General features: G+C 39.9%; 3 protein-coding genes across 8 annotated transcripts in view; 2 read left to right on the forward strand and 1 right to left on the reverse strand.

The window, feature by feature from the left end:
• LOC146461061 (oxidoreductase-like domain-containing protein 1) lies at positions 1-4,986 on the forward strand. Its single transcript, XM_085087370.1, has 3 exons — positions 1-212; positions 2,096-2,141; positions 2,748-4,986. The coding sequence occupies exons 1-3, from the start codon at positions 147-149 to the stop codon at positions 2,996-2,998; spliced, it is 363 nt and encodes a 120-aa protein (XP_084943496.1). The 5' UTR covers positions 1-146; the 3' UTR covers positions 2,999-4,986.
• LOC146461062 (uncharacterized) lies at positions 4,323-19,324 on the reverse strand. 4 transcript variants are annotated; one of them, XM_085087325.1, is made up of 3 exons: positions 12,211-13,602; positions 12,012-12,074; positions 4,323-9,176 (listed from the first exon to the last, which is right to left on the reverse strand). In XM_085087325.1, the coding sequence occupies exon 3, from the start codon at positions 9,162-9,164 to the stop codon at positions 5,805-5,807; it is 3,360 nt and encodes a 1,119-aa protein (XP_084943451.1). In that variant the 5' UTR covers positions 9,165-9,176; positions 12,012-12,074; positions 12,211-13,602; the 3' UTR covers positions 4,323-5,804. The 4 variants fall into 4 exon arrangements, 1 of the variants encoding a protein (XP_084943451.1); XR_014857485.1 differs by lacking the exon at positions 4,323-9,176 and adding an exon at positions 19,219-19,324 and having other exon boundaries at positions 10,845-12,074; positions 12,211-16,750; XR_014857484.1 differs by lacking the exon at positions 4,323-9,176 and adding an exon at positions 19,237-19,304 and having other exon boundaries at positions 10,845-12,074; positions 12,211-16,750.
• LOC146461063 (ADP-ribosylhydrolase ARH1-like) overlaps positions 19,307-26,563 on the forward strand; it is an 11,410-nt gene continuing 4,153 nt past the window's right edge. The window contains exons 1-4 of one of the 3 annotated variants that reach the window (XM_085087338.1): positions 19,307-19,457; positions 19,559-19,644; positions 19,814-20,139; positions 22,064-22,292. In XM_085087338.1, the coding sequence (XP_084943464.1) occupies positions 19,438-19,457; positions 19,559-19,644; positions 19,814-20,139; positions 22,064-22,292 (661 nt within the window). In that variant the 5' untranslated portion in view covers positions 19,307-19,437. The remainder of the gene's footprint in view (positions 19,458-19,558; positions 19,645-19,813; positions 20,140-22,063; positions 22,293-26,563) is intronic. The other 2 variants (XM_085087339.1, XM_085087340.1) reach the window with 2 other exon arrangements.

Raw genomic sequence — 26,563 nt, forward strand, 5'->3', positions numbered from 1 at the left:
GGGCAATGATGAAATCCAAGATGGCGCGTAAACAAGTTGCAATTTGTAAGGGGACAAGTAGAGACAGTTGATTTAGCGAACGAATTTCTTCACTTGTTTCATCTGAGTTTTAAATGAAGGAAAGACTCCCAGCATTTTATGCGTGAATGTTGAGAATTGTTCGCCGAAAGCTACATGTACAGGGAAACCAGGCCCTCTGTAAATTCAGGAATGTAAGTATACGTAAGTTTCTTATTTAGCTTACACTACTTTGAATTGGTCTACTTTTAAACTGTGCGTACCATCGTTTCAAAATTTTAAACTACGAATGTACAAGCGAGTAAAACTCAATTTCAGAAGAAAGAAGCTATTTCAGAATACACGACCCACTTGCAGTGGGACAAATCTACTGTTCCTGCGAGTTTAGACTATAAAACTTAGCAGTCCAGCCGGTCCCAAGATTTTCGTACAGCCCCTTGCACTGATTAAGCTTATGCATGCTAAAATGCTTATACATTTGACGATTGATACTCCATTCACGCCCGCTGCTTGTGTTTGATTGAGGGGTATCATGAAAGTGATGTGCATCCCTAATGCCCTGCTAATTACAGTGTATCACTCCCACAGGCTATGGGGATGACATCATACAACTTGCCTAAGGGTCAGGCTATTCAAAGGGCACACTATCCTCTCAATCACTATCATAAAGAGTGAGACGATTCATACTTTCTAGCTGCCTTAGCAGATTCCTTCACTTCAAATCAACTGTCCACCCAGCCCCAGCCTCGCGAGGTTTTGCGAGTCACATATTTCTAGTTAATGTATTGGGTTGTGCAGAAACTCTTTACATAAAAAAAATGATTCCATCAGGGTGAATTCTGTTTTCGTCCCACACCCAAGGTACGCCAAGAGTTTCTAACTTTCATGCCAAATGGCCGTTGATTAGTGCCTATGCCAGGAAAATGTTATGCTGACTGTCTGTACACTCAAATTTCTACACAAGAGAAATCAAGGAAACTTTTTTACAAAAACAGTTTGTTTGAATGATAGAATTTTTTTAAAAACCTGGGTAATTTTTTGTCATGCCATTACGTGTATGAGTTAATGTAATGCCAGGCATTAACTTCGTGTTACGCCACTTTACACCAAAGACCACCATTGTGCGCCAGTACACCAAGCGATTTAGAAACCCACATAAGATCTTTGGCATAACCTACATAAAATGCAGCCTGGTGGTTCCACAGTCCCGCAGTCAACTCAAAGAATCAATATATTTCCTTTTACAATAATATTGTCAAAATTCCTGCAGGCTGATTGGCAGGTAGCTATTGTCTACAAGAATGCAGACAATAAAAATTATGTCAGATATGACACACACGCTTTCTGAATGGAAAATATAGCCAATTCCACTCATACTTTTTCCATGTTATTGTAAAAAAACAAATCAACGGCAGTTTTCTATGGTCCATAAATACGCTTATGGACCATTAAATGACACCTTGGCAGTGAAACCACTCGCCTGCGGCTCATGTATCCGGTTGAATTTTTCAACATCTTATGGTATCATTTTATGGTCTATAAGAGTAGACCATAGAAAACTGCCATCAATTTGCTAATTAGATGTTTCAGTGAATAATATCAAAAGCAAATGCACGGCTCAACAGGAACTTGGTAAAGGAATTTAACCATCCAGCTTGCCAAACAGGCACAACATTCACAGAAAAATGAGATATTTTCATTCACATGCATTTAGAACTCACTTGAATAGCTTTGCTTTGATATTAATTAAAGAGGCCTTCGGAAACTCAGAAATGGCTTTTTGTTAAAATTGCTTGCTAACGATAATCCTCTCAACAGCCAAAGCCGGTTAATCGATCACAATGTAATCTGGAAAGTAGTGACCAGTCAATGGATAATTGCAATGTCATTGAGTGTTAACGTATATGAACAACTGGTAAATGCCACACCTATTTGTGACCAAACAGAAAATTAAATCTGCTGTGCTTCTGTCAGTGACTAATAATGCTACATAAATTATGTAATGTAAATCATCATTATTTTCAAGCGAAGTTTGACGAAGTGACCTCTAAATGTTCTTTATTAATTACATTGGCAGGGTGTTTGCTTCTTTTCTGTATCCCACAGAAGGACCAGCGATGAAAGTAAGCTATTTAGAACAACACCCAGTGTCTTTAAATAACTGAGGGGAGAAAGTGTTGCCTTTGTAATGACATCTAGAAATGGTTAGATTTTCCAGTCTTCTCAGATAAGGACAATAAATCGTAGGTCCCATCTCACAACACTTGTTCCTAAACCCACACACTGTTCAAAAAGAGTAGGGCACGTAGTCCCCAGTGTGGTGGTGTATTTCTATCTCTGATTTCATCTGTCTTTCACATTCATACATGGGTTGGGTGGGTGGGTGGGTGAGATCAAAATATGGACTGATAGCGGCTGCCAGTGGTGCCTTTACATGCTGATGTCCAATCTCACCCCACAGAAGAATTGTAAACTGCCATGAGACTATGTGATACGCACAGTATATAAATACATTACCAGTTAGTCAAACTCAGCCTTGTACTTGTACTGAATGAAGCCTAATGATCCTTTTCCAAAAACTGCAGCTCTGCATTGTTATATTTGCATCTATCATTTTATGAACAAGGGCAGGTTTCACCCTCATGACACAAGATGCATAATCTTAAAATCGCTGACTACGTGACTGAACCTGTTTTTACTACATATTTGCATATTATATTATTCTTTAGGTACACAACAGGAAGCCCCCTCAGATAAAATTGAGCAAGATGCCAGTTCAGAGAAGATGCTACCAGTTCCCCCAGCCCCACCCCCTCTGGAGTTGTGCTGTATGAGTGGATGTCAGAACTGTGTGATGATTCAACATGCAGAGGAGATGCTAAGGATTTACGATGATGACACGGCTGCCAGGGCTGCCATAGAGGAAATACCTGATGAGAATTTGAAAGCATTTCTCAAAATAGAACTGAATCTTAAGTAAGGTGAAGTGAAAAGAGGCATGATCAATTAAACCCTCCTTACCACCCCCCCTCCCCTTTCATGGGCACACAGTGTACCCCAAGCATTTGAATGAATGACACTTTATTTCAATAGGGTGCACATTTGACTGTGTAACTGGGAGTGGGGAAGTTTGGACCAGATATAGCCTTTGGTCTGGCAACAAATCTGTATGTACTTTTTTTTTTCATGGTTTTGGGGAGTTGAGCTTTTGAGAACTGGAGTTCACCTCTGTGAGTGAATGGCTCACGCCAAAAAGGGCTTCAAACGGTGTCGTTAAGGACGGTGCCTAATAATACCGAAGTATTTTTGTGCGGTTTATGACTATGCGGGAAAAGCAGGTCTTAGCAAGTCCTATTGGAATCCAAAAAGAAAATTGGGGGTAACCTCGCATTTTTCAGAGATAATTAAGCAATAATATCTCTAAAAAGCGCCCAAATATAAAGCAGTGTATGGGATTTTTTTCCTAGATTGAGGTTTAATTATCTCTGAAAAATGCATGGTTACCCCCAATTTTCTTTTGACACACCAAAAGCATTTGCTAAGTTCTTCCCGGTATTAGTAGGGACCACCCATAGGAAACCAGATTTTCTTGCGATGCACAGAACGTATGCGCAGTAACAATAGTAGGCACCACCCTTAATGAATAAATCTCTGAATGCAAGAATTCAAAACAATTCAACAGTGCATAAATGTAGGTTTTTGGAACCTATCTCTAACACATAATAATAATATAATGCTTTAAATATTACGAACTCCCATTGGGTTTTTCAGGTCATTTTATGGTAAGATTTCCGCACGGCTCCAAACATTAATTATGTGTGCATTTTGCAACTTAAACTCTATTCACACTCGCCATTTTTGGAAGATGGTTGGTATGACAGTGGTGCGTGTATAATTAATCTTTAAGCCCTAATATCAAATTCTCCTATGGGAGAAGTTAGTCAAGAACATTCACCTTGGGTGATCGTATCCTTAATTCTCATGACATCAGGGGTTGAATGAGCATTGATATTACAAGGAGAAATTTGATGCTGATCACTGTAAGGGTTTAATGTACAGGGCTGTGCGGAAATCTTTCTCAGTTTACTACAGATTACCCTACGAGCAGAGGCCCTTCGATCTCCCTACACGTAGACAAGTCAGGAAGATCGAAGGGCCTCTGCTTGCAGGGTAACTATAGATATTCAAGGCTATTAATTCTATATAGTAAGACAAAAAATATGCACTATGCAATACACTATCTCAAAAAATATTTTCTTCAGTAACTGTCAAGTTTCTTTCACGGTCATTGGCTAGCCATTGGCTGAAGTTTTCGCAACTTTTTATTGCTGCGTTCTAAATCTTCAAAACTATAATTATTGACAAAAGGACGTAGAAGCAGCAATTTAGTGATAATCTTGATGAAGAGAACAAGACTTTTACATTTTGAAAACATGTTTCGGCAACTCCTGTAACATCGTCAGTTTACGGATGGAATTACAATAAATCAACAATTGTTTCATGTAAATCTTAGGGGCTGATTACATGGCGAATTTCAGCCCAGGCTGAAATTTCATCCCGGTAGGCGGGCTGGAATTTTGTTGCGATTACATGGCGAATTTCAGCCCAGGCTGCCAGCCCTAGCCGCCATCTTGTTTCATTGAAAACAAATCATTGCGCATGCCCACGTCACTATTCTACCCAGGTGACCTCGTTTTTCAGCCCGGGCTGAAAATTTCATTCTGATTACATGAGATATTTAAGCCCGTTTTAAGCCCGTGCCAGAGGTTTTTCTCACGTACAGTACCACAAGGACTTCGGGATGGAGACTTTGGCGGGAATCGTTAACTGTACAAGAAAAGCCCCTGACCGGCGCCCAGGGTAGCACACTGAATGACAAGACCTGAGTCACCTGACTAGTGAATAATTTTGAGAAAAAAAAATTGTCAAGTAGAATTATGGTTAGTTTCAAATATATTATTCAAATTATGCAATGTGTTTATTTATATATTGAGTTATGGCTGACGTTTCAAGCGCTAGCCCTTCATGCAAATTGTGCGACTGCTATATACATTGTCCAACCATTCCTTACGTTCTCAAGTTATTTGCACGTTGTAATCGACCAGTGAACGGTATTTCAGTCCGGGAGATAAGTTCAAAATGCCTAGGTAATCAACTAACACGCTCAGTAGTTATTGAATCCGTTCAGGTGTCATCCTGCCGAGCCTGCGAGAGCACACGCCTTTTCCGTCTCTCGCAGGCTACATCTTCCCGTCTTCTGCCCTCGGCTGTCTTTACCCAATTGCGTATGTTCACTAAATAAACTGATTCTCAAAGGTTAAACGCGCAAGGTTACCTATTTTTAGGGTCATTTTGTATGGTCGGAGAACAGATTTACGTCAATGGAAACCTCAAAATAATAGTCAAGCCTCGTTTAGAATTACCCTGCTACTACACAGAAACTAGTATTAATTATCTTTTGCCGGCCGCGGATGGCTAGAATGGAAATAGTTTGCAACTTGCGCACTGGAAAATTCAGTAAAAAGTGAGTACAGTTTGTTCCTCACTTGATATTTTCTTCTTGGTTCTCTAAAAGCAACTTCAATTTTGAGCAAAGGAACTTTTTACAGTAATTTTATGACCAAAACATAGCAGAATCCTCCTTTAAAACTTTTGACCAACCGTTGCATTAATTGTTATTAACCAGATGTAACCTGGAAAGGTTCTGAGAATGTTACTATACTGTATATTAGACAAAAATCGTCCCTGAAATTCAGTGTTTGGGTCATAATTTCGATATATACTGACTAAAAACATGATTGCAAAAAATAGCCCAGGATGAAAAGAAACAGCCAAAACAGAAACCACTTAACATCCTGGGCATTGATCGTCTCACCAGTGATGCTACGGAGGAGAAACTGAAGATAAACAAAGTGAGGGATTGTCAACCATATAGTTTTCAAACGTCCTTTTTGAGCTTCACCTACGTAGTTTTCCACAAACTTGAGTAACAGGTAAGACAAAAAGCAAGAAATGATCAGGTCCAGATCCAATGTCTGCAATGTGTTAGCGGAAGTGTGTTGTACTCTTATTCCCCAGTGTGAGCCAAAAAATGCATTTAAAATTCTAGACCTCCTGACAGCCCTAGGTATTCGCGTACTAGACAAAACAAATCTTGCGCTCCTGAGATCGTGAGCTCGTAGGTCTTCTTGTTGTTGTGAGACACGTTGAAGACATTCGTTCGCGGTCTGGCACAATGGATGACTCATCGGATAAGACTTTGAGTAGATTTCCAGAGCTCTTTTGAAATAAAATACCTCGTCATCAAGTTCAAAACATTGTTCACGCACCAGGCCCAGGTTAAGCATTGTGTCGCCAACTTTACAATGGTCACTTCCTAAACTTTCCCTCCTGATGTTTAGTGCTTGATAGTGGAATTCTTTGGACTTTTCAAGTTCTCCCATCTCCATATATAGCTGCCCCAGATTGTTTAGTATTTCTGCTACAGCAGGATGTTCATCGTGTAAAACCTTTTTTCTGATGCGCAGTGCAGCGTCGTAATAATTCATTGCCTGCTCAAGTTGACCCATGCTCTTGAGCATCAGACCAAGGTTGTTACAAGACTCGGAAATCAAGAAATGGTCTGGAAAGTAAAGTTCTTTTCTCATTTTAAGGGCCTGTTCATGGTATTGAATAGCCTTTCCTGTTGAGCCCAATTCACTGTACACAATTCCAAGGTTGCACAAACAATCGGCAACACGGGGGTGAAATTTCCCATTTACCTGTTCTTCTATGGCCAGTGATCTCTGATAATAGTCCTTTGCAATGTCGTGCTCACCCAGTGCGCCGGAGACACATCCAAGGTTATTTAATGAAGCAGCAACTGTGGTGTGGTACCTGCCATAGAAATCTTCTCTCATTGCTAAAGATTGGCAAAACCAATTTTTCGCTTCTCCAAAGTCGCCGAGTTTGTAACAGGCATTTCCTAATTTGTTCAGAGAATCGGCAATTTCTGGTGTTGGATTTTGATTAGTTAGACTCTTTAAGAGAGACAGAGCACGTTCGTGGTGATCTTTAGCCTCCCTTAGCTTCCCTTGCTTGCAATAGACGATGCCTAAATTGTTTAGGATGGTGGCAATAAATTTGATTCTGGTTTCACCATCATCGCCCTCCTCGTTCGCAATGTCAAGAGCATGTTCAAGGTACTTAATTGCCGCAGAAAGATGTCCGTGAATGTTACAAATGTCGCCAAAATTAAGAAATGCATTCTTAAGTTGTTTTCGTTCGTCACATGTCACATCCGGCGATATCCAGCTGGACGATGTCTTCAAATAAGTACTGAACAATTTCAGATGAGGAGCTATCACTTTTGAGAACATGTGAAACTCCAAGTCAATTTGAAGGAAGTTGTGTTGCGCAAAAGGGGCTAATGTCTCGATGTAAATCTTACTGAGAGCAGTGATCTCCTTCGTACTGCAATTAGCAAGGAGGTGTCTTCTGAAGGCATCATGAACGACCTGATGAATCCTTATAACACTTTTTGCACCATCGTCTTCGTCAAACCGAATCAGCAAAGAGCATTGGGCAATGTCAGCAGCGGCCACGTCCTCATCAAGATCTGGTTCTTGTTTCTTCACTAAACTGACAATGATGTCAAGGTCAATTGGTTCTGACGCACCCAGTCCCAGAAAATGAACCACATATTTAAAAAGTTCATTCTGTACTAGCGTTTGCACTGCAATTGTGACGGCTGAGGTCATTGACGATGGGTAACTCCGGCTTTGCCTTTCGTAAATTTTGTCTGTCTCGTGTCTCTTTCCCATCTCTAATTTGCAGAGATAGTCCTTCCATGTGAAGCCTCCAGGAACGGTACGCACATGGCGAACGTAGAGTGCAGCGCAAGCGATGGCCAATGGCTGGAAGTCCAATTCCTCGATGACCAAACGCTCTAGGTTCTCGTCATCACAGGAGAAACGGGAAATGCTTCTGAGAAGAGTCAACGCATCTTCTACTTGCATTCCGTCACTCAGTGAAATATCTTCAAAAGAAGATTCACCAAACGGTAAATTGATACTGTCTTGCGTGGTAACAAGAACTTTCCCGCATCCTCCCCAATCTTCATCGGGCCAGCAACCCTTAAGGCTCTCAAGGTCATTTGCATTGTCAAATATTACCAGCCATGTGAAATAGTCTTTTACTTTGGCGGAAATAAGGGTTTTAAGATGAGATATCTTCTCATCAGGCTTCAACTTTGAATCTCCCCCAGTGATACTATTCAGTGAGTATTCTGTGACTCCAAGTTTGCGGGCAAATTTGCAGAACGATTCTAGCAACGACTGTTCACTTTCAGCATTCAACGTCATTACAAATGCGAAGTTGTCTACTTCGGTACCATCAGGAACTGCCTCTTTGTAGAACGTTTTCCCAATCTCACGAGCAATCTGACTTTTTCCACATCCTGGGTTCCCATGGAGATAAACTGTTACAATGGAACCATCATCGTTCTTCTCAAGATTCTTAAATATCTGCAAGATCTCATCGACTTTTGATTTTCGCTCATTTACTTCATGGGATGGTTCTGGTGGAAGGCACTTGAATGATTCAGGCTTAGCTTGTAGCTCCTCTTCCAAGACGCGAATGTTCTCTTGAAGCAGTTGAAGTTCCCCAGTTGGAAAGCTTCCCTGGCTGCTGATTTCATGTAACTCTTTAGTGTCAAGGTGCAGAGCTGTAAACGCATTCCAGATCAATTTCAAGTTGGCCTGAAAGTCAGTGTCCGAAATACTGGCTTGAGAACGATGTGCAAAAAATCCATTGCGGAAAACACGTAAAGTATCAACGTTAGTGGCAACTGTGGGAGTCACCAGTCCCCCGAGCGAATCGGAAAACAGAATTGCAAAGAAAAAACTTGTTGAATCCCACTCACTTGTGTTGCTGTTTCTTATGATGCCAAGAAGTCGGTTATTTTTTCGTCGGCTGCTCCGTGATTCCAAGTTGAAAAAATCGTTTCCATTTTTTGCAGTGTCCTGCCATAGACCCAAGGTGCTTCCATGAACTCTGTCCCATTCCCGTTTGAACACGGTCTGCAGACCATCCCGGATGACCTTGATGGTGATGTAGCAGACACGGAAATAGTTCAGTTCTTCCAAAGTGTACTCTCTGCCAGACATCCTAGAAGTTTTCTGTTTAAGAAAATCAATTTTTAAAGGAAAATGTTTCAAACGTTGTCATAGTCCAGCTGGATTTGACTGAGCCCACCCAGTCTATCCCATTTTTGGCAAACATGCCAGTTCTTAGTTTTCAGCAGCCTTGTTGTTAAAATAATTTTGCTTGAGATCCTTCTATAAAAGCTATTTAGGAACATCATTGCCAATCTTACTCATTTGAAGTGCAAGAAAACGAGACTGCATAATCGCATTTTTTCATATCACCAACAGCTGCAACAAGACCCTATCAGGACCTTTTCATACACATTTCATTTTCTTTTAGCTCAAATTTGATTCCGATAGAGTATATTTTCTTCTCAGGTGCGCGATCGAGTCAGTAATTCCCATAACCTGTCTATTCGTGCTTAATTACTCTGCAAACTGGCAATATACTAACGAATCCTTCAAAAAAGTACCAACACAAAGTATTCCTAGATATACTCCGCATTATAGCCCTCATCAAGGATTGTTGGGTGGGTGGCTAGTAGCAAGTACGTTACATAAGATCAATAATTACTGGCCCCGAAATACCTCAGGGTAATCTGCGGGCCTTATAGAGGTATGTTGTGGGATCGTATCCCAGTCAGTTCCATTGCTTGGACTTAAAAGCAATGATGAGTGTCGGTGGCATTGCGATTCTTATTTGCCTAACGAGGTGTAACTACCACCAGACCGTCCACTATCTCTTCTCGCATCAATGTTAAGCGGCCATATACCCTCCTTTGCTGTAAGGTTCTCCACCCCAGTTTTTATAGTATCACAGTGTTATGATGGCTAAGTGGTGAAACCAGCTTTCGCAACTGAGTTGTAATCCTACAACTCTGGGCGCAGTGCATAATCCATCGGCAGCTCTAAACAAGCGCAAATATCCTGAAAGATCTCGACAAAAGCACTTGGTAATCTATTTTACTTCAGTATCTCTTTTGCTTCAATGCACAAAACGATGATTAATCAACATTCTTTAAGCACCCTGTGGTGGCCCAATGAAGCATGTCGACTGTCAAGGTAAACTGTTTGAGCACTTTGATTTTTATAACAAATTATTCCATGTCGGTGCGGTCATTTCAAACGACTCTAAGGCATTCAGTTATTAAACAGCTAGGTAATGGTTAAACGTTACCTTAGCCACCGAGTTAAATGCTTGCACTGAGTGCGGCGAGAACCTTCTTACTTATTATCTTTCTAGATCGCCATGATATTTTCAAACGATCACGGTCTTCGTTCAAACAATCAGAACACTATGCTTTCACTGCCTCTTTGTACGAAATCTAGAAGCTTGTGGTTTCCATCTCCTTTGGGACGCAGTAAATTCAGTTGAAAACGCCCATTCCCGTTAAAACAGGAACCATGGATTTCACGTACACAGAGCATTAACAGTAACAGCCAGAATGAGTCCAATAAAATCTGATCGCCCTTCGTGACCCGTGCATTCATATTACAGAAAATCTTCGAAAGCGTTAAACTTACAATAACAAACTATTACTTTGTAATGTGGCGAAACCAGTGTTAATGGGAAAATTCTAACCATCTCTATTGATCACGCAGACCTACCCAGGCGCATCGCTTGTGTTTGTGTCGCCTGCAAATTTAGCCAAATTTCACTGACTCGTCAATGCAATTAAAAAGTATCCTATATTTGCATATTTATGTTCTTAGTTTCTACGCGGTTACACACGAGCACGCTTTGCTTGACAAGTTATTTTGAAAAGTTTTGCTTGTTCAAGTAAAGTGTGAACAACTCTTCCATTATGATTCCATCATGATACTTTGTGACCGTTACCCAGTTTTCCTTGACAAGATTTGCTCTTTCTGACAAATTTCACCTGCTCGTCTGCAAAGGGTGGCCAAGTCAGTTATCCTTTTGAAATTATATTTGCTCCTGTACACGTTTGACGAGTTTCTTGACAAGTTTTCTATTGTTTCTGTCATACAGCGCTCTCCCTGACACGAGCAAGTTCTTCCCTGTTCAAAACCACGCAAGATGTATTTTGACCGTGGAAACCTTTCGCCAAGTACAAAATTCCCGAATTTTGTCATCCCTGAACGTGAAAAACTGCAGAACAAACATGTAAACCGATCACGGTTAAATTACCGATTGCTGGGTTGGATCCGGCATACTTACCATAAATTTCTGTCTATGAAGTTGCTGCCTTGGAAACAGCTAAAATAACCTACAGGCGGGCGGTTTAATTTCTCAGACTGAACTGTCAGACCTTTTAATAATTAATAACAATAGACGCAAAAGGATATTCTTTTATTTGTTTACGTCTTCCATACAATTAAACACAGGTTGTCAAAATGGACAGAAATACCCAAATCTTCTCTCCCGGTGATGATAACCTTTATTGCAACAGCGGCGTATACATAAAGCAAAACTGGTGTCCTAACTAACACGAATAATTAAAACCAAGTTGATTTTGAAGCCAACAAGTAACTTGTATGCGAACGCAAGGTATATAAACCACAGGAACTAACTAGACTACAGCGATAACAGCATCAAAACAAAATTTCCCAGTCAAAGATGTCCTTCGATTGTGACGGGTCATTCAAATAAAACCTAGAAATGCGTCCTAGACCAAAGTAGGGAGCAATACAAATGTCCGTGACTGGGAATATGCGAATATAATGCCCCTAGTAACGTAAACAGTCGTTGATTTCCACCTTGAATTAATAACCCGCATGCTTGCCTATGCTATTCAATATAAATTGCCGTTGCATGGTGTTATGTCACAATTTTGTCGAAAGATCTGCATGCCAGCAAAATGACTTATGGAGTATAAATTGCAGAATACCTTGCCCCAAACAACTTACCTTTAAGCTATCGGAAAAGAAATATCGAAGTTAATGCAGAAAGGCGCTGTTTTGCTTCCTCTACTTCATCACTTCCGCGCTGACTCGTCCCCAGTAGTCTCTAGTCTCTCTTGTCTCGCGTGACGGGGAGCGCTTCGCTTTCTTCCTTTCCATCACACTTCGCGCTCTGCGTTTCCCAACAAGAGAGACGACTGGGGACGAGTCAGACTTCCTCGTCTGATGAATAGAAAGTGAAAGTGATTTTTCACTGCCATTCCCATGGAGCCATTCGGATGCAAGTCACGCGATAACAGATTTATCACGCTTGTTTTATAATATTTCTGATCGAGGCAAACGTCACGTAATTTACAACATTCGGATGCGTCACTCTATACCGGGGCCATTCTCGACCCCAGATCCTCCGGGCTTTATAAGTGATACGCCTAGGACTCTGGGAAACTCTGCGCAATCGGGCGGCTTAATTTCTTGGACTGAACTATCAGACCTTTTAATAAAAATAAACGTATATTTCCGAGTACACACAAGATTATGTCCACACCTGAACGCTTCACTTGTAGACGCAAAACGATGTTCTTTTATTCGATAAACGCAGGCGGTCAAAATGGTTATCATAAACCTATCTATTGGAAACGCTTTTCGGTTATTTGTGAAAACGCACTTTGTTTCTTCTCGGGTGGAGGGCTCATTTAAAATAAAATACTAAACGTATAGATGGACTTTTACAGTGAAGAACACTCAACTATTGCAAAAAGATTTATGGGTAGACACAGCATGATGTAAAAAGGAAGCAAAGTGAGCTGACCAGTAGAAAATGTAGTCTTCTTTTTCAAAATTTTTCTTTTTACCAAAACAGCTTAGTGGGACATATATTTCATCATCAAGACATGTTTCGAGTTACGGCTTCAAACACTTGGTGTAAAAATTTGAGAGGCCTTCTGACCGAACATGTCTCTCATGCCTCGCTCGCGAACATGTCCTTCATGCCTCGCTCGTAAAATGTCAAAATTTGCTGCCCTTTTTGCAACGCATATTGCCCCCGTGGTCAACGTCTGCTTTCTGTTTTTTTTGTAGTGGAAAATAAACTGTGGCAGGAACCGCGCAACCAACAAAAAGAAACAGAAGACAGTTTGCATTGATAAGGGGCCACAGCACCAATGAGAGTCACCAATGAGAGATGTATGCGAGGCTTATGCGAAGATGGCAGTCTCCTCTGGACCCTGTTGTCTCAACAGAAGCCTCGTTCTCAGGCGTCCTTGATACGCGGTCAAATGTGACGTCAACCGTGAGCTTGGGGAGTTCGGTACCAAACCTGACTTAAACAAGGAAGAAACACCAGGATTGAGAAACTGTTAAGCCTGGGTCAAAATATTTTCATGGTTGCTTTTCCAGTTTTCATCACATTCCCAACATGAACCTTCACTGTAAGTCAAAAATGCGCGAGTTGTGAAACAGACCAAGTATGTAGACATAATATTCAACAAAATAAAGCTTACATATAAATTCCGGCCTTTGTTATGGGTTTTAATATAGAAAGTTAATTGAATTCTAGAACAAGAAACGTTGAAAAAAATTGTGTTTCACCATCAATATATATCAGTTACAGTCAATTCGAAATTAACAGATCAAACACCGTGAACGTTTACTACTTTTGGATCGTGTGTAACAAAAGCGAACAGCAGAGCGAGATGGAATTGAAGGATTGGAATTGAATCTTTCTGTTGGATCAAAAAGCTCATTGTCTTGAGAAACTCGTGCTAAGCCTTCAACTGCGGACTGGTATAACATGTGACCGGTATGATAAGTCAATCCATAGATATCCACAGCTCTCTGAAAATGCCTGGATGCAACATCGTACTCATTGCAACGTTCGTGTACGAGTCCGAGGTTCAACAAACAATCGCCAACAACGCAGTGATTAAGGCCCAATACTTCGATCCTGGTTTGCAATGCTCTGTGGAACAGGTCTTTAGCCTTCTGTAATTCACCCAAATCCATATACAACACACCAAGGTTGCTTAACATTCCTGCTACGGCTGGGTGTTCTTTGTCCAACGTTTGTTCCCTGATTCGCAGTGCACATTCATAGCAATGCCTGGTTTGTTCCAGCTTGCCAACAAACTTGTAAGCCAGACCAAGATTATTGAAAGAATCGGAGATCAATATATGATTTGCAAAAAAAAGTTTTTTTCTCATTTCCAGAGCTTGTGTGTGGTATTGTATTGCCTTCTCATGCTGGCTTAATTTGCTGTATACAACACCAAGATTACTCAAAGAATCGGCAACGCGTGGATGCATTTTCCCAAAAATTGTTTCCCTCAGAGTACAGGATCTTAGGAAAAGGTTTTCGGCACTTTGCAAGTCATCCAACACGCTGTGGACCATCCCAAGGTTGGTAAGTGCATCAGCAACAGTAGCGTGCTCATCACCATACAGAATTTCTCTCATTGTTAAAGACTTGCAAAAATATTCTTTTGCTTTTTCAAGGTTGCCAACACTGAAAAGTACATTTCCAAGTTTGATAAAAGAATCCGCTTTTTCATGAGATGGTTTGTTCGGATTTATACTTTCCAGCAAAACCAGAGCATGCTCATGGTGATCCTGAGCCTTCTTAAACTGCCCTAAGTCATGATAGACAATGCCTAAATTGTTTAGGATGGTTGCTTTTAGCTTAATTTGGCTATCGTCACCACCGCATTCACCATTAAAGATCTCAAGGGCATGTTCAAAATACGTTTGGGCTGCGGAAAGAAGGTCGTGTTGTCTGCAAATATCACCAAAATTAAGAAATGAATGTTTAAATACAGATCTTTCATGACTTGTTACATCTGAAAAACATTTGGATGGTGCCTCCAAATAAGTGCTGAGTGATTCCAAATGAGGAGCCATCTGCTTTGAAGAGATGTGAAACTCCAGGTCAAATTGAAACAAACTATGTTGTGCAAAAGGAGATAATGTCTCCGTGAACTTGCGGGTGAGAGAGGCAATCTTCGCCTTGCTGTACTTGTCAAGTATGTAGTTCTTGAAGGCATCATGAACGACCCGATGCACCTTTATGAGAGTTCTTCGGCAATCCTCCAGAACAAGCGGAATCAACAAAGAGCACTTCGCTATGTCAGCAGCAGTCGTATCCTCATCAAGATCTGGTTCTTGTTTTGTCACGAAACTGACAATGATGTCAAGGTCAATTGGTGCTGGTGCACCCAAACCCAGGAAATCGACTACGTGTTTCAAAGCTTCATTCTCCACAAGCTTAAGCACAGCCATTGTGACGGCTGATGACATTGACAATGGGTAATTCTTGCTTGTTTGTTCGTAAATTTTCTCTGTCAAATGCCTCTTTCCCTTTCCTAGTTTCTTGAGGTAACTCTTCCAGGTAGAGGTCCCCGGACTGACGCGATTTGTGACTCCATCGACCTGCAAATAGCGAACATAGAGTGCGGCACAAGCGATTGCCAAGGGTTGTAAATCTAATTCCATGACAACAGATTGCTCTAGTTCCTCGTCATCACATGAAAACTGGCAAATGTTTCTGAGAAGAGACAATGCATCGTCCATTTGCATTCCTCGACTAAGGGAAATATGTCCACAGGAAGGATCAGCAAATGGTACACTGGCACTGTCCTGAGTGGTAACGAGAACTTTACCACGTCCACCCCATTTGTCATCAGGCCAGCAATTCCGTATGCCCCTCAAGTCATTGGCATTGTCAAATATTACCAGCCACGTGGAATAGTCTTTTGCTTTGGCAGAAACAAGGGTTTTAAGATGGGCAATCCTTTCATCAGGCTTCAACTTTGAATCTGACCCAGTGATACTATTCAGCGAGTATTCTGTAACCCCAAGTTCACGGGCAAGGTGACAGTATGAATCTAGTATCGACTGCTCACTTTCAGCATTCAAGGTCATTACAAATACGCAGGTGTCCTGGTTACCGTCAGAAACTGCCTCATCATAGAACTTTTTCCCGACCTCACGAGCAATCTGACTCTTGCCACAACCGGGGTTACCGGAGACATACACTGTCACAACGGACCCATCTTCATGGGTGTTTTGGAGGTCCATGAACGTGTGCATCAGATTTTCAACTTCTGATTTTCGTTCAGTTACTTGATGGGATGGCTTAGGTGGAAGGCACATGAAGGATTTAGGCTTGGCTTGTAGTTCCACTTCCAAGATACCAATCTGCTCTCGAAGCTGCTGAAGTTCCCTAGTTGGAAAACTGTTCACTTTACTGACTTCCTGTAGCTCTTTTGTGTCAAGATGCAGAGCTGTGAACGTTTTCAAGACCCATTTCACGTTGGCCTGAAAGTCAGTCTCCAAAATACTGGCTTGAGAAAGATGTGCAAAAACTCTGTTGCGGAAAACACGTAGATCATCGACGTTTATGGCAACTGTAGGACTCGCCAATGATCCAAGCGAATCAGAAAAGAGAATTGCAAAGAAGAAACATGAACAGTCCCACTCACTTGTATTTCCATTTTGTATGATACTCAGGAATCTCACGTTCTTGTTTCGACTTTTTGGGGATTCCATGTTAAAAAAGTCTTGTCCATTTTTTTCAGTGTCCTGCCATGGACCCAACCTCCATCCGTGGACTCTGTCCCATTCTTGTTTAAACACGGACTGCAGTCCGTTCCGGATGACGTTGGCAGTGATGTAGCAGACACGGAAGTAGTTGAGCTCTTCCAAAGTAAATTCTTTGTCCGACATATTGCAAGGTAACTTTGCAGTTTTGTTTTCTGTTGAAGGGAATCCATTTGAGATATTATTATTGAAGAGAGGGCCAACTGATTGCTCAAGTTTAATGCTGTAAACCTTACAACATCATAACTCGATGGTACACGGCATGCCATGCATCATGAGAATAAAGTAAAATGATCACAAATGAAAAAAAAAAAAAAGGAAAAAAGAAGATATTGTCTTGAATTGATAAAAACAAATTCTCCCAACTAGAACCACAACAAATACTGGAGAACAATCAGCCTCGTTCCTAGGGTCTCTCCCTCCTGGGACGTGAAGAAGAGATAGCCTGGGAACGAGGTTGGAGAACTACGAGAACAATATTTACAGAACCTGTAAATATTTGTTTCTCCTAACATGTATCGATGTGTTACAATGTTGCAATCACTCAAACCTCTGCTAATGGCCGCAGTCTCCAAACTACGGCCACTTGTCTGCATGTTTTCTTGTCCTGACTAGTCATTCATTCATACAAATCCTCTGCCTTTGCTCTGATATCTGCAAATGGCTAGACTTTCTAGTCTTCTCGGATAAGGACAATAAGCCGTAGGACCCGTCTCACAACACTTCCATGTTCATAACCTTGTGGGACGTTAAAGAACCACACAGTAATCGAAAAGAGTAGGGCATGGAGTTCCCGGTGTGCTGGTCTGGTCTTTGTGTGTGCAATAGTTGGGGGTTAGTTTGCAAGGAACTGCGAAAGTTCTGTTTCTTTCCCCCGTCACACTTAGTGACGAATTTGACTAAATCTAAATTTACAACCACCCCATAATCGTTCTATGATGACCAAAAACGTCTGTCTGAAAGGGACACTGTCATGACAATTTTGCTGCCTTCTTGTAAAACCGTGGTGAAATCATGCCACCGTACGTTTGTTGAAGCAAGAAATGTTTCTGCAACCGCAGGAGGACGATATCAAACGGAATTCTCCTTGGGAGAGTAAACCTCTGTTGTTTTCTGGAGAAATTTCCCACTCAAAACGAGAAAACTTGAAAACGCTAGGCAAACATTTTCAAGTTGTAGTCCCAAGTATCCGCATGCATCATCCTTGGCAGACCACTTTTTTACGAAACTGGATCATTGTTTGCAGGTTTTCACTGATGAAAATATCTTTTGGCTTTTACATGTTACGAAAATTTCGTGACAGTGCCCCTTGAAGGTTGTCGTTGCAGAGAGTTTGAATTAACTGTAATAGTTTTATTTTAAAACTAAAGACAGTTATTGATATAACTTCCGAAAAAAATTAAAAGCAAAAAACAAAACAGAAAAACTGCCAAAAGATTTAGAAATTGGGACTATCGAACACTTTCTCTAGATGGAAGTCCACATGTATCATTATTGACGGAAATTGTTCCAAATGTTTGTCAAGCGCACAGAGACAAAAACTAACTTCGGGTTAAAGTCACCCAGATTTCGTGACATAGCTGGGGTATACAATATACTTGTATGCATATAACAAATTGTAACGCCGTCCAAACATGGTCATGGTGTGCTCAACATTCAGCATCATCTATAATTTTAACACAATTGATATTTTTAAAACAATGTTGTATAAAGATGACGAATATTGAGGGTGACAAAAAAAGATCATCTCCAGCTTTTCTGCAAGAAAACTGCGCTTTGTTATCAATGTATAGCCTGCGTGCAGACGTTCCCTATTTCCTTTGTTGCACCCGCGTTGAATAACAAAACAATTATTCTGCTCAATCTTGCGGAATGTCGCGTGATTTAGGCAACACGACCTACGGCTGTATGACCTCGTGTCACGGTTTTCATACAATCTTGTCCGGCTGTATTCCCTGTATACAGAAGCTGTTTTTGAGGCCGCTGTTCGGTGTGTACCCACCACTATAAATGCAGAACAAAATGCGGCCGTTACGTCATGGGATAATGGCCGCTTTTGGTCCAAAGAGAGATGAATATATTTAAGATGTTTAATATTGAGCCGTTTATTGAATATTTTACTGACCGAATAGACGGTGTATTTCTGATAAATATCATTATTAGGGGCGATTTCTTAGGATAACTGTTAAAAATATGCGAATCATGAAGTACTCATATGGACGTTTTATGTATCTGCGTTATATCTGAATTATTCTGTTAATAATAAATCTCATTGTTAATAAAATGATTAGCTTATATATAGTTTTACACATAAGCGTAAATTCTGTCCTTTTTTACCTCTCTGTACGACTCATGATCGATGCTCCCTGTCTATTGATCGAGGAACAGACGAATAGACACATCAACCCTGCACTTTCTTGTCAGTACTTTCTCTTTCCTTCCTTTTTTCAACTTTTAAATCTTTATACGACTGAAATTGTGCGCTTAGATTTTACACCATTAGGTGAATCTTTTCAAAAACTGCGAAAATCCGGAGTAGCCCAATGTTAAAACACACTGTAAGCCCCAGAAAACTCAAGATGAACACTTTTTAAAGGTTTAAATTGATATTAAATTGTGTTACCTGGTTATAAGAACACACCTTTTTAAGCCGAGAAAGTGTGATGAACGACAAAATTCTCCACCGTGATCAAGCATTCAAAGAGTTGGAGCAAGTAGGAGAAATCGCGTGACAAATTAAACCGAGAAACACTGGATCCGACTAGCATGATTGTGTGCACGTACGCTTCTCCTACGAAAGCTTACTTCGGAAGAATTGACAATCCACAACAATATTCCAGCGATGGCCCGACTCTGGAGCACGTAAGTAGAGCTTTTTTTCAAATGTATGACTCCTTTTAAGCCTTAAACACTTTCTTAGTTTGATAGTCGCTGAAAAATTGTTACTGGTTTTGCGTTTCAAGCAGGCGCAGCCAACAGTTACTAAATTATTTGATAACTCCGATGAAGGGAGCTCAGATGGTGAAAATTAATAACTTAATTGTATTCGGTAAGTTAACTTTCAGCTGTCTTCATGAAGCCATGAATGTACTAACTAGTAAGGAAGGATTTGGGTTTCTGGCATTCTAGGGTTCCAGTGTCCACGGAAATCTCTTTGAATATTAAATTAAAACCTGCTTAACCCATTCACACAGAACTTAATTCCTTTTATTTTCTAGGTCACAGTAAGGGTAGTGCTGCATTGAGAGGTGATTCCAATTTCAAAATGCCTTTTTCTAAGGATCAGTTTAAAGCTTGTATGCTCCTAAGTGCTACAGGAGATGCTTTGGGCTACAAGAATGGCGACTGGGAATTTTGTCATTCTGGACAAGATATCCATAAAGAATTGCAAGAGCTTGGTGGCCTCCAGAATATTGAGATCAAAGGCTGGATGGTGAGTGATGATACCGTTTTGCACCTGGCTACTGCCGAGGCATTGGTGTCATCTTGGAAGACACATGAGGAGCTCTTTAGCATATTAGCTTCCATGTACAAAGAAAGTATGGTAAGCCTACATCATAAGCCTGCATCAACAGAATGAGCCCTTTACAACGAACGGTCACATGGTACAGAATCCGCCTTGCTGGAGAGCAAGTTTTGCAATGGGACAACCAAAACAAAACGACTTAAGGTGGCTCTATACCGTTTCTTCAGTTTTCGCTGGTAGTAATATATACATTTTTCTTGATGTTCTGGTTCTTTCAGCCCTGTGAAAATATCTGGGTTCAAACATAGTTTTGAGTACCTAAGTCCTTATTGCTAAGAGCACTGTTACCACTGGTAAACTCCATTTCCATGGCAACCAGCCGATGATACATCTGTTGATTCCTTCACTCCTAGCTAGTTTCAAAACGGGTTTGTCTGAATATCCCATGGTAAAATTTTGTTATTTTTTGTGTAAAGAAGAGAGAAACTCCAAAGTGTCTCCTTGTAAAGTCAGAACAAATTCTGTACATACATCTATGACATTTGGCCAATTTCTGCAATTATCGTTTTTGCCATTTATTGCAGTTGTCCATGTATAATTCTTCCTAAGATTTTTTGGAGTGCAAATACCAGCTAAATCCTAACATTGAGCCAAATATTATTTTCAGAAAAATTCACTGTGGAAAACTCATTAAAATGCAGCCTTATTTTTCATCCTAAAACTGGCCTTGTTTATGTGTGCCAGCATAATGAAAATTCCCATATCAGTTAGAAAACTGCTTGCGCTATTTTAGAACCCAGTCGCTGCGCGCCAAATAACTGTATCGAGTCACCTTAATCCAGCCAAACTTGAATTTTCTTTGTTTTGGATGTCCCTCTGTGCATAGCTTTAATCTCTCCAGCATGGTGGGTATTTGTATTATATGACTGTTTAGCTACAATGGGTGAATTATGGTCATTTATATTTAGATGTCTATATGCTAAATGATCCTTTTTTTTCTATTTCCTATCTTAATAATTGTTTATTTATTTACTTATATCTACTTGTTTGTTTGTTTATTCTTTCTTGTGACATGTTACATACCTACTGATAAAGCATGATAATTTTTGTTACTACTCAGCTTGTTTTAAGTTCTTTCACTTAATTCTCAGTAGTTTTTTTTCCCTAATTAACGGGAAGTATCATGGGGTTTTATTTCCTCTTTTGTCAAAAAAGCGGTGAAAGGAGACCTTCACTTAGCTACAAAACAATTCTAGAATAACAAGAGGAAAGAAGTCACATCAATTCTTGAAAGGAACAACTTGTGATTTGTTCTAGTGCATCTTGGAAACAAAAATGAGAGATATTCAAGAATGTTAGCCCAACGTTTTTCAAGATATGGGTATGAATATGTTCCTCAAGAGTCTCCCATCCCACACAATCAGTTTAATTTGACTAGGAGTTTTGTAAATAATTACATGTAAGAGCTTAAATTAAGTGCAGATTATACTGTCCTAGCTAGGCAGTCCTAGGCTACCTATCTCTCTTATTTATTTGCTTGTGCATATGTAATTTAAAGTTTTGTTGTTGTTGCCTGAAAACATTATCAAGCCCTGAAACCACCTTTTATCATATGTTAATTCCCAAAAATAAGATCTGCAAAGGAGTTTTTTGGGGTCTTATTTGGAGGGAGGGCTACAAAAGTTTTTTAAAAATTTATTATTGAAGGGAATTTTGCATTCAAAATTGGGTTGAATGATAAAAACAGCTTGAAACACAAAAGCCAAATTATTTGTCCCAAACACTCATCATCTTTTTTGACTTAATATTTCGGAGAGCTAAAATCATTAATGAGAATGACATTTGCATCTGAGATTTTGGGGGCTTACATGTACGTTTGAGAGAATGATTTTCGTAGTAGTTTACAAATTATAATGTTGATTGCAAAATATGGTATGTCCAGAAACTTGTGACAACTTTGATTAATACTTAATAACTGTTATATTTGAATATTTGTTTCTAGAAAGACATGATTGGTCGAGCACCAGGGAATACTACAATGTCAAATTGTGCAAGGCTCCGACCTGGCATTCCACAAGGATATGTGGTGCCATTTAATCCCCGTGGGGGTGGATGTGGAGCAGCCATGCGGTCCATGTGCATAGGCCTGTTATATAACTCCCCTGAGAAGCTTGATGATCTCATTGCTATTAGTATTGAAAGTGGACGAATAACTCATAACCACCCAACAGGTACTGTACTTTGTGATGTTTTTTATTCATGTTTACTTAAGAGCAATTCTCCAGGAAAGTGAAGCAAAGTTGGAAATGAAAATTTTTAACCCCCCTTCATTTTTTGTGTGGAGGTAGGTTGCCTGGAGGGATGAACAAAAACAGCCATATTTGGATCGGCAGGTGTGTCGTTGCCATGGAAACTGCACTTGATCACCTCGGCCTGAGGTCTATGTTTTGACCTAAAAAATTTACTCTCAAATAGTAAAAATAAACGAGTCTGGTTCTCGAGTTCATGTGAACCAATTCAAGTGAAATTCATACAGATGGTAGAACCACCCTCCCAGTTTATAAAATTTGCTGTTAGAGTATTTTGGGTTCTATAATCAAGAAGACAATGTTCGTATTACTATGTTGCCTGTCAGCCATTTTGACAAGAAGGAAAAACAAGCACAACCATATTCGTTATTTCTCCGAAAGTACTCTTTCTACATAAACCAAATTAGCAGCAGGGCTTACATAGATATTGAAGTTTATAAATATTATAAAATCTATTTGGGGAAAATTATATTCTGGCCATGGGTGTTGAAGACATCCAAGCCAAGTTGCAAAAAATTGCAAAATTGGAAATGTTGAGGTCTCCAGTATTTGGTTCAAACAGGCTTTAGATAGAGAATATCAGCTTCAGAGGTTTTCTCATTCATCTTATCTGTTATCTACATTTGATTGATTAGGTTTTGGCCAACGAATTTGATGAAATATAAATTAAATCAAAGCCCACCTTGCAACTTTTGGGAATTTCTTCAGGATGCTTTCGTCGTATAGGATGGGTCTCTCCTCAGTTCGCTCGCTCCATTTTCTTGACCAAATCTTGCACAGACTCTAGCGGAAAGGACAAATCTAACTGCTTAGCCTCGCCGAACATCTACTTTTAGACCAAAGATGATGATGCATTAACCCGAATAAAGAACAGTCGAACAGGTCAAACAGTCATGTGTCGAGTATCGAAATAATTCATCAATACAATCCATCCAGGAAGTTAAATAGATGCATCAAGATCACAGCTGAGCAAATGCATGCCTGCGACGATTCTGAATAAAGTCTTTGGCTAAATCGAGCCGTACATTCCGTGGCGCATGGTTGAAAAGCGAAGAAATCGTTGTTTACGACCTGTTTACGACCAAACGTATGTAGACCGGAAATGCGAGTAGCAAAACTGCTGACCGGATGTAGTTTTAAATGCGATATACGCGCTTTTTGTTTGTTTGTTTGTTTGTTTTTGTAGCTTCGGCTAATTGTCACAATGGCATTATCTCTTCTTTAGACATTTTTGGTACAATATATCATTGATAGGGGATAAAAAGACGACTTTTGATCCGCTTTTATGACTGTTTTTAAGTGGTGAATAAAGAAGACAAAATAAAAACGCTTCACTGATCGTTTTACGCAATCACATAAGCCGCCCATGTTTCCTGGGTTTATTTGTTTGTTTTTTGTTTTTTTTCTAATTCATTGCTTATTGGATGTTAAGGATGGCCTGCATGTAAGATACGTCGCTGATCTGGGGCATTAGCGTACACATGAGAAGTTACGAAGTTGGAATTTTTGACCCACCTCTCCTCCAGAAATAAATAAGTCCTCTCCAAGCCGATAAATTTTCACATTCAGTACCTAATACCTGCCCAAATTTTGGCATTCTTTCTGTTTATCTATTTATTTATTTATTTATTTATTTATTTATTTTTTTGCTGTTTTTTTTTTTTTTTGGTAGGGGGAGGGGTGACCGGACGTAAATTTGTGCCGTCGATAAAAAACACTGTAAGGGAAATTTGCATATCGTCGTGCGAAGGAAAATATCCTGGTCGGGACAATGGAAACTTGGTCTCTTTCAAATCCCAAAAGGGACGTTTCGGTTTGTGAGTGCAGTGGAAACAATATAAAACTCAGTTAATGTCAAAGGGATATTTCCAGGCACGTGCAACCCTACGGACTTAGTATAAACCGTGATGAAATCAGCGACGAAATGGATCTTATTCTTTGCCGTGCAGGTAAATAAATGTAACATTTCACGCGCAAAGTTTTCATTCCCTTGTAACGAATAGTTTATCATAACTGAATTTGTAATTGCATTTTCACAGTCTAAAGAGCAATCCTTTTTTGGGGGGGCGGGGGGTGCGGCTGTTATTGCGTTCAATTTTCACCCAAGCTTCAGTTCAGCTTCATTTCCTTTGTTTTTGTTTTCATTCGGTTATTCTGTTTTTTTTTCCTTATTTTTTTTTTTGGCTTTCTTCACCATTGCCATTGTGAAACAACCCCATTACAAGAGGATATCATTACACATACATCCGGTGTTACATCCCATTACATTGTGTTACATCCGGTCAGCAGTCGTGCTTCTCGGACTTCCGACCTATGCGTTCAGTTTATTTACCATTCTTGGCTTGTCGACTATCGCAATATCTGACTCGATTTTAGCTAAAGACGTTACTTTGGATTGTTCAAAGGCATGCATCTGCTTTGTACATCGATCTCGACACTTTTCCTTTACTTCCTGGCTGAATAATATTGATGAATTTAGGTGCTCGACGGCAGAAATCGCAAGCATTACGACCATGTTTTGGACTTTGTCAACTATTCTTTGTCAAGCGTATGCAGGCTACTTGTATCATCATCCCTGGTCTGAAACACAGCAAACTGGATATTCGATGGGAGTAACTGTTAGTCTGCGCTAGATTTGGTCAAAAAGACGGAACGTGCATGGAGAGAACCACGCGACGAAAGCAACCTGAAGAAATTCCCAAAACCCTTAAGGTAAGTTTTGTATCAATTTATATTTCATCAAATTTGTTGGCCAAAACCTTATTTACTAAATGTAGGTAGCAGACAAGATGATAAAAGATACTTTTGAAGCTGATTTTCTCTCTCTAAAGCCTGTTTGAGCTAAATACTACAGCTCTCAAAATTACGAATTTTGCAATTTTTTGCAATTTGTCCCAGGTGTCTTCAGCACCCATGGCCAGAGTATAGTTTTCCGCAAATTGATTTTATGATATTTAGAAACGTCAATATCTATGTAATCTCTGCTGCTAATTTGGTTTATGTGGAAAGAATACTTTCGGAGAAATAACGAATATCGTTGTGCTTATTTTTCCTACTTGTTTAAATGGCTGACAAGGAACATAGTAAGACGAGCATTTTCTTCTTGTTTATATAACCCAAATTATTGTAACGGCCAATTTTATAATCAGGGAGAGTGGTTCTAACATCTGTATGAATTTCATTTGAATTGGTTCACATGCACCCGAGAACCAGACTCGTTTACTTTTACTTTTTGAGAGTGGAACTTTTGCTCAAAACATGGTCCTAAGGCCGACGTCATATAGTGCGGTTACCATGGCAATGATACATCTGCCAATCCAAATATGGTTGTTTTTGTATATCCCCCAAGGTAACCTACCTACACACAAAAATTGAAGCGGGGTTAAAATTTTTCATTTCCAACTTTGCTTCACTTTCCTGGAGAATTGCTCTTAATAGCATTAATATGAGCTGACTGATAGGAGCCTCACATATGTATTACCCTTTAAGCCCTAACAGTGAATTCAGCATTAAATTTCTCCTTGTAATATATCCTAATATACCCCTGAGGTCATGAGAATTAAGGATTAATGTTCACCCAAGGTGCATTTTCGTGACATTTCAATTGATAACTTCTCCCCGGTACTTTTATAAGAAAGGCATAGGGACAAGATAGGAGAATTTGTTCTTTGATGTTAAGAGACAAAGGGTTAATTCCTTGCGTCAACCCTTTCCCAAGTAAATTTATTTTTAGAACTGAGCACTTTGAACAGGTAGTCAGGACATATTGATAATTAAACTGTTGGCATTCCAAAGGTCCCAAGAGACCCATTCTAAAAATATATTACTCGGGAAAAGTTGACTCCGAGGCTTAGTATGAGACACAGAGGCCTTGGGGCATGAGCTCCTGGCTACATTTTAAGTACACTCCTGACAAATGGTCTATCAAAACATTAGTCTCTCAGAGCTTTCATTTTTCTCAAGAACCTAACTATCATGGAGACTAGATTGTTTTGTCATAGCCGATTGATCTCAAGTAGGAAATGAAAAAGTTAGTTAAGATTTGATGGCCTTAATACTCGTATCTCTGAAGGTCTCAACTTATAATTTTAAATGTCCATTAATGCTCAGCCTCATTTTGTTGTGGGGTGAAGATGGAGTTTCTAAAACAAAGGTCAAAATGTGCTGGGCTTGCAGAGAGAACCATTCAGGGC

The sequence above is a fragment of the Pavona decussata genome, unplaced genomic scaffold (assembly GCF_977016875.1).
Source record: "Pavona decussata unplaced genomic scaffold, jaPavDecu1.1 SCAFFOLD_202, whole genome shotgun sequence".
Classification (NCBI taxonomy): domain Eukaryota; kingdom Metazoa; phylum Cnidaria; class Anthozoa; order Scleractinia; family Agariciidae; genus Pavona; species Pavona decussata.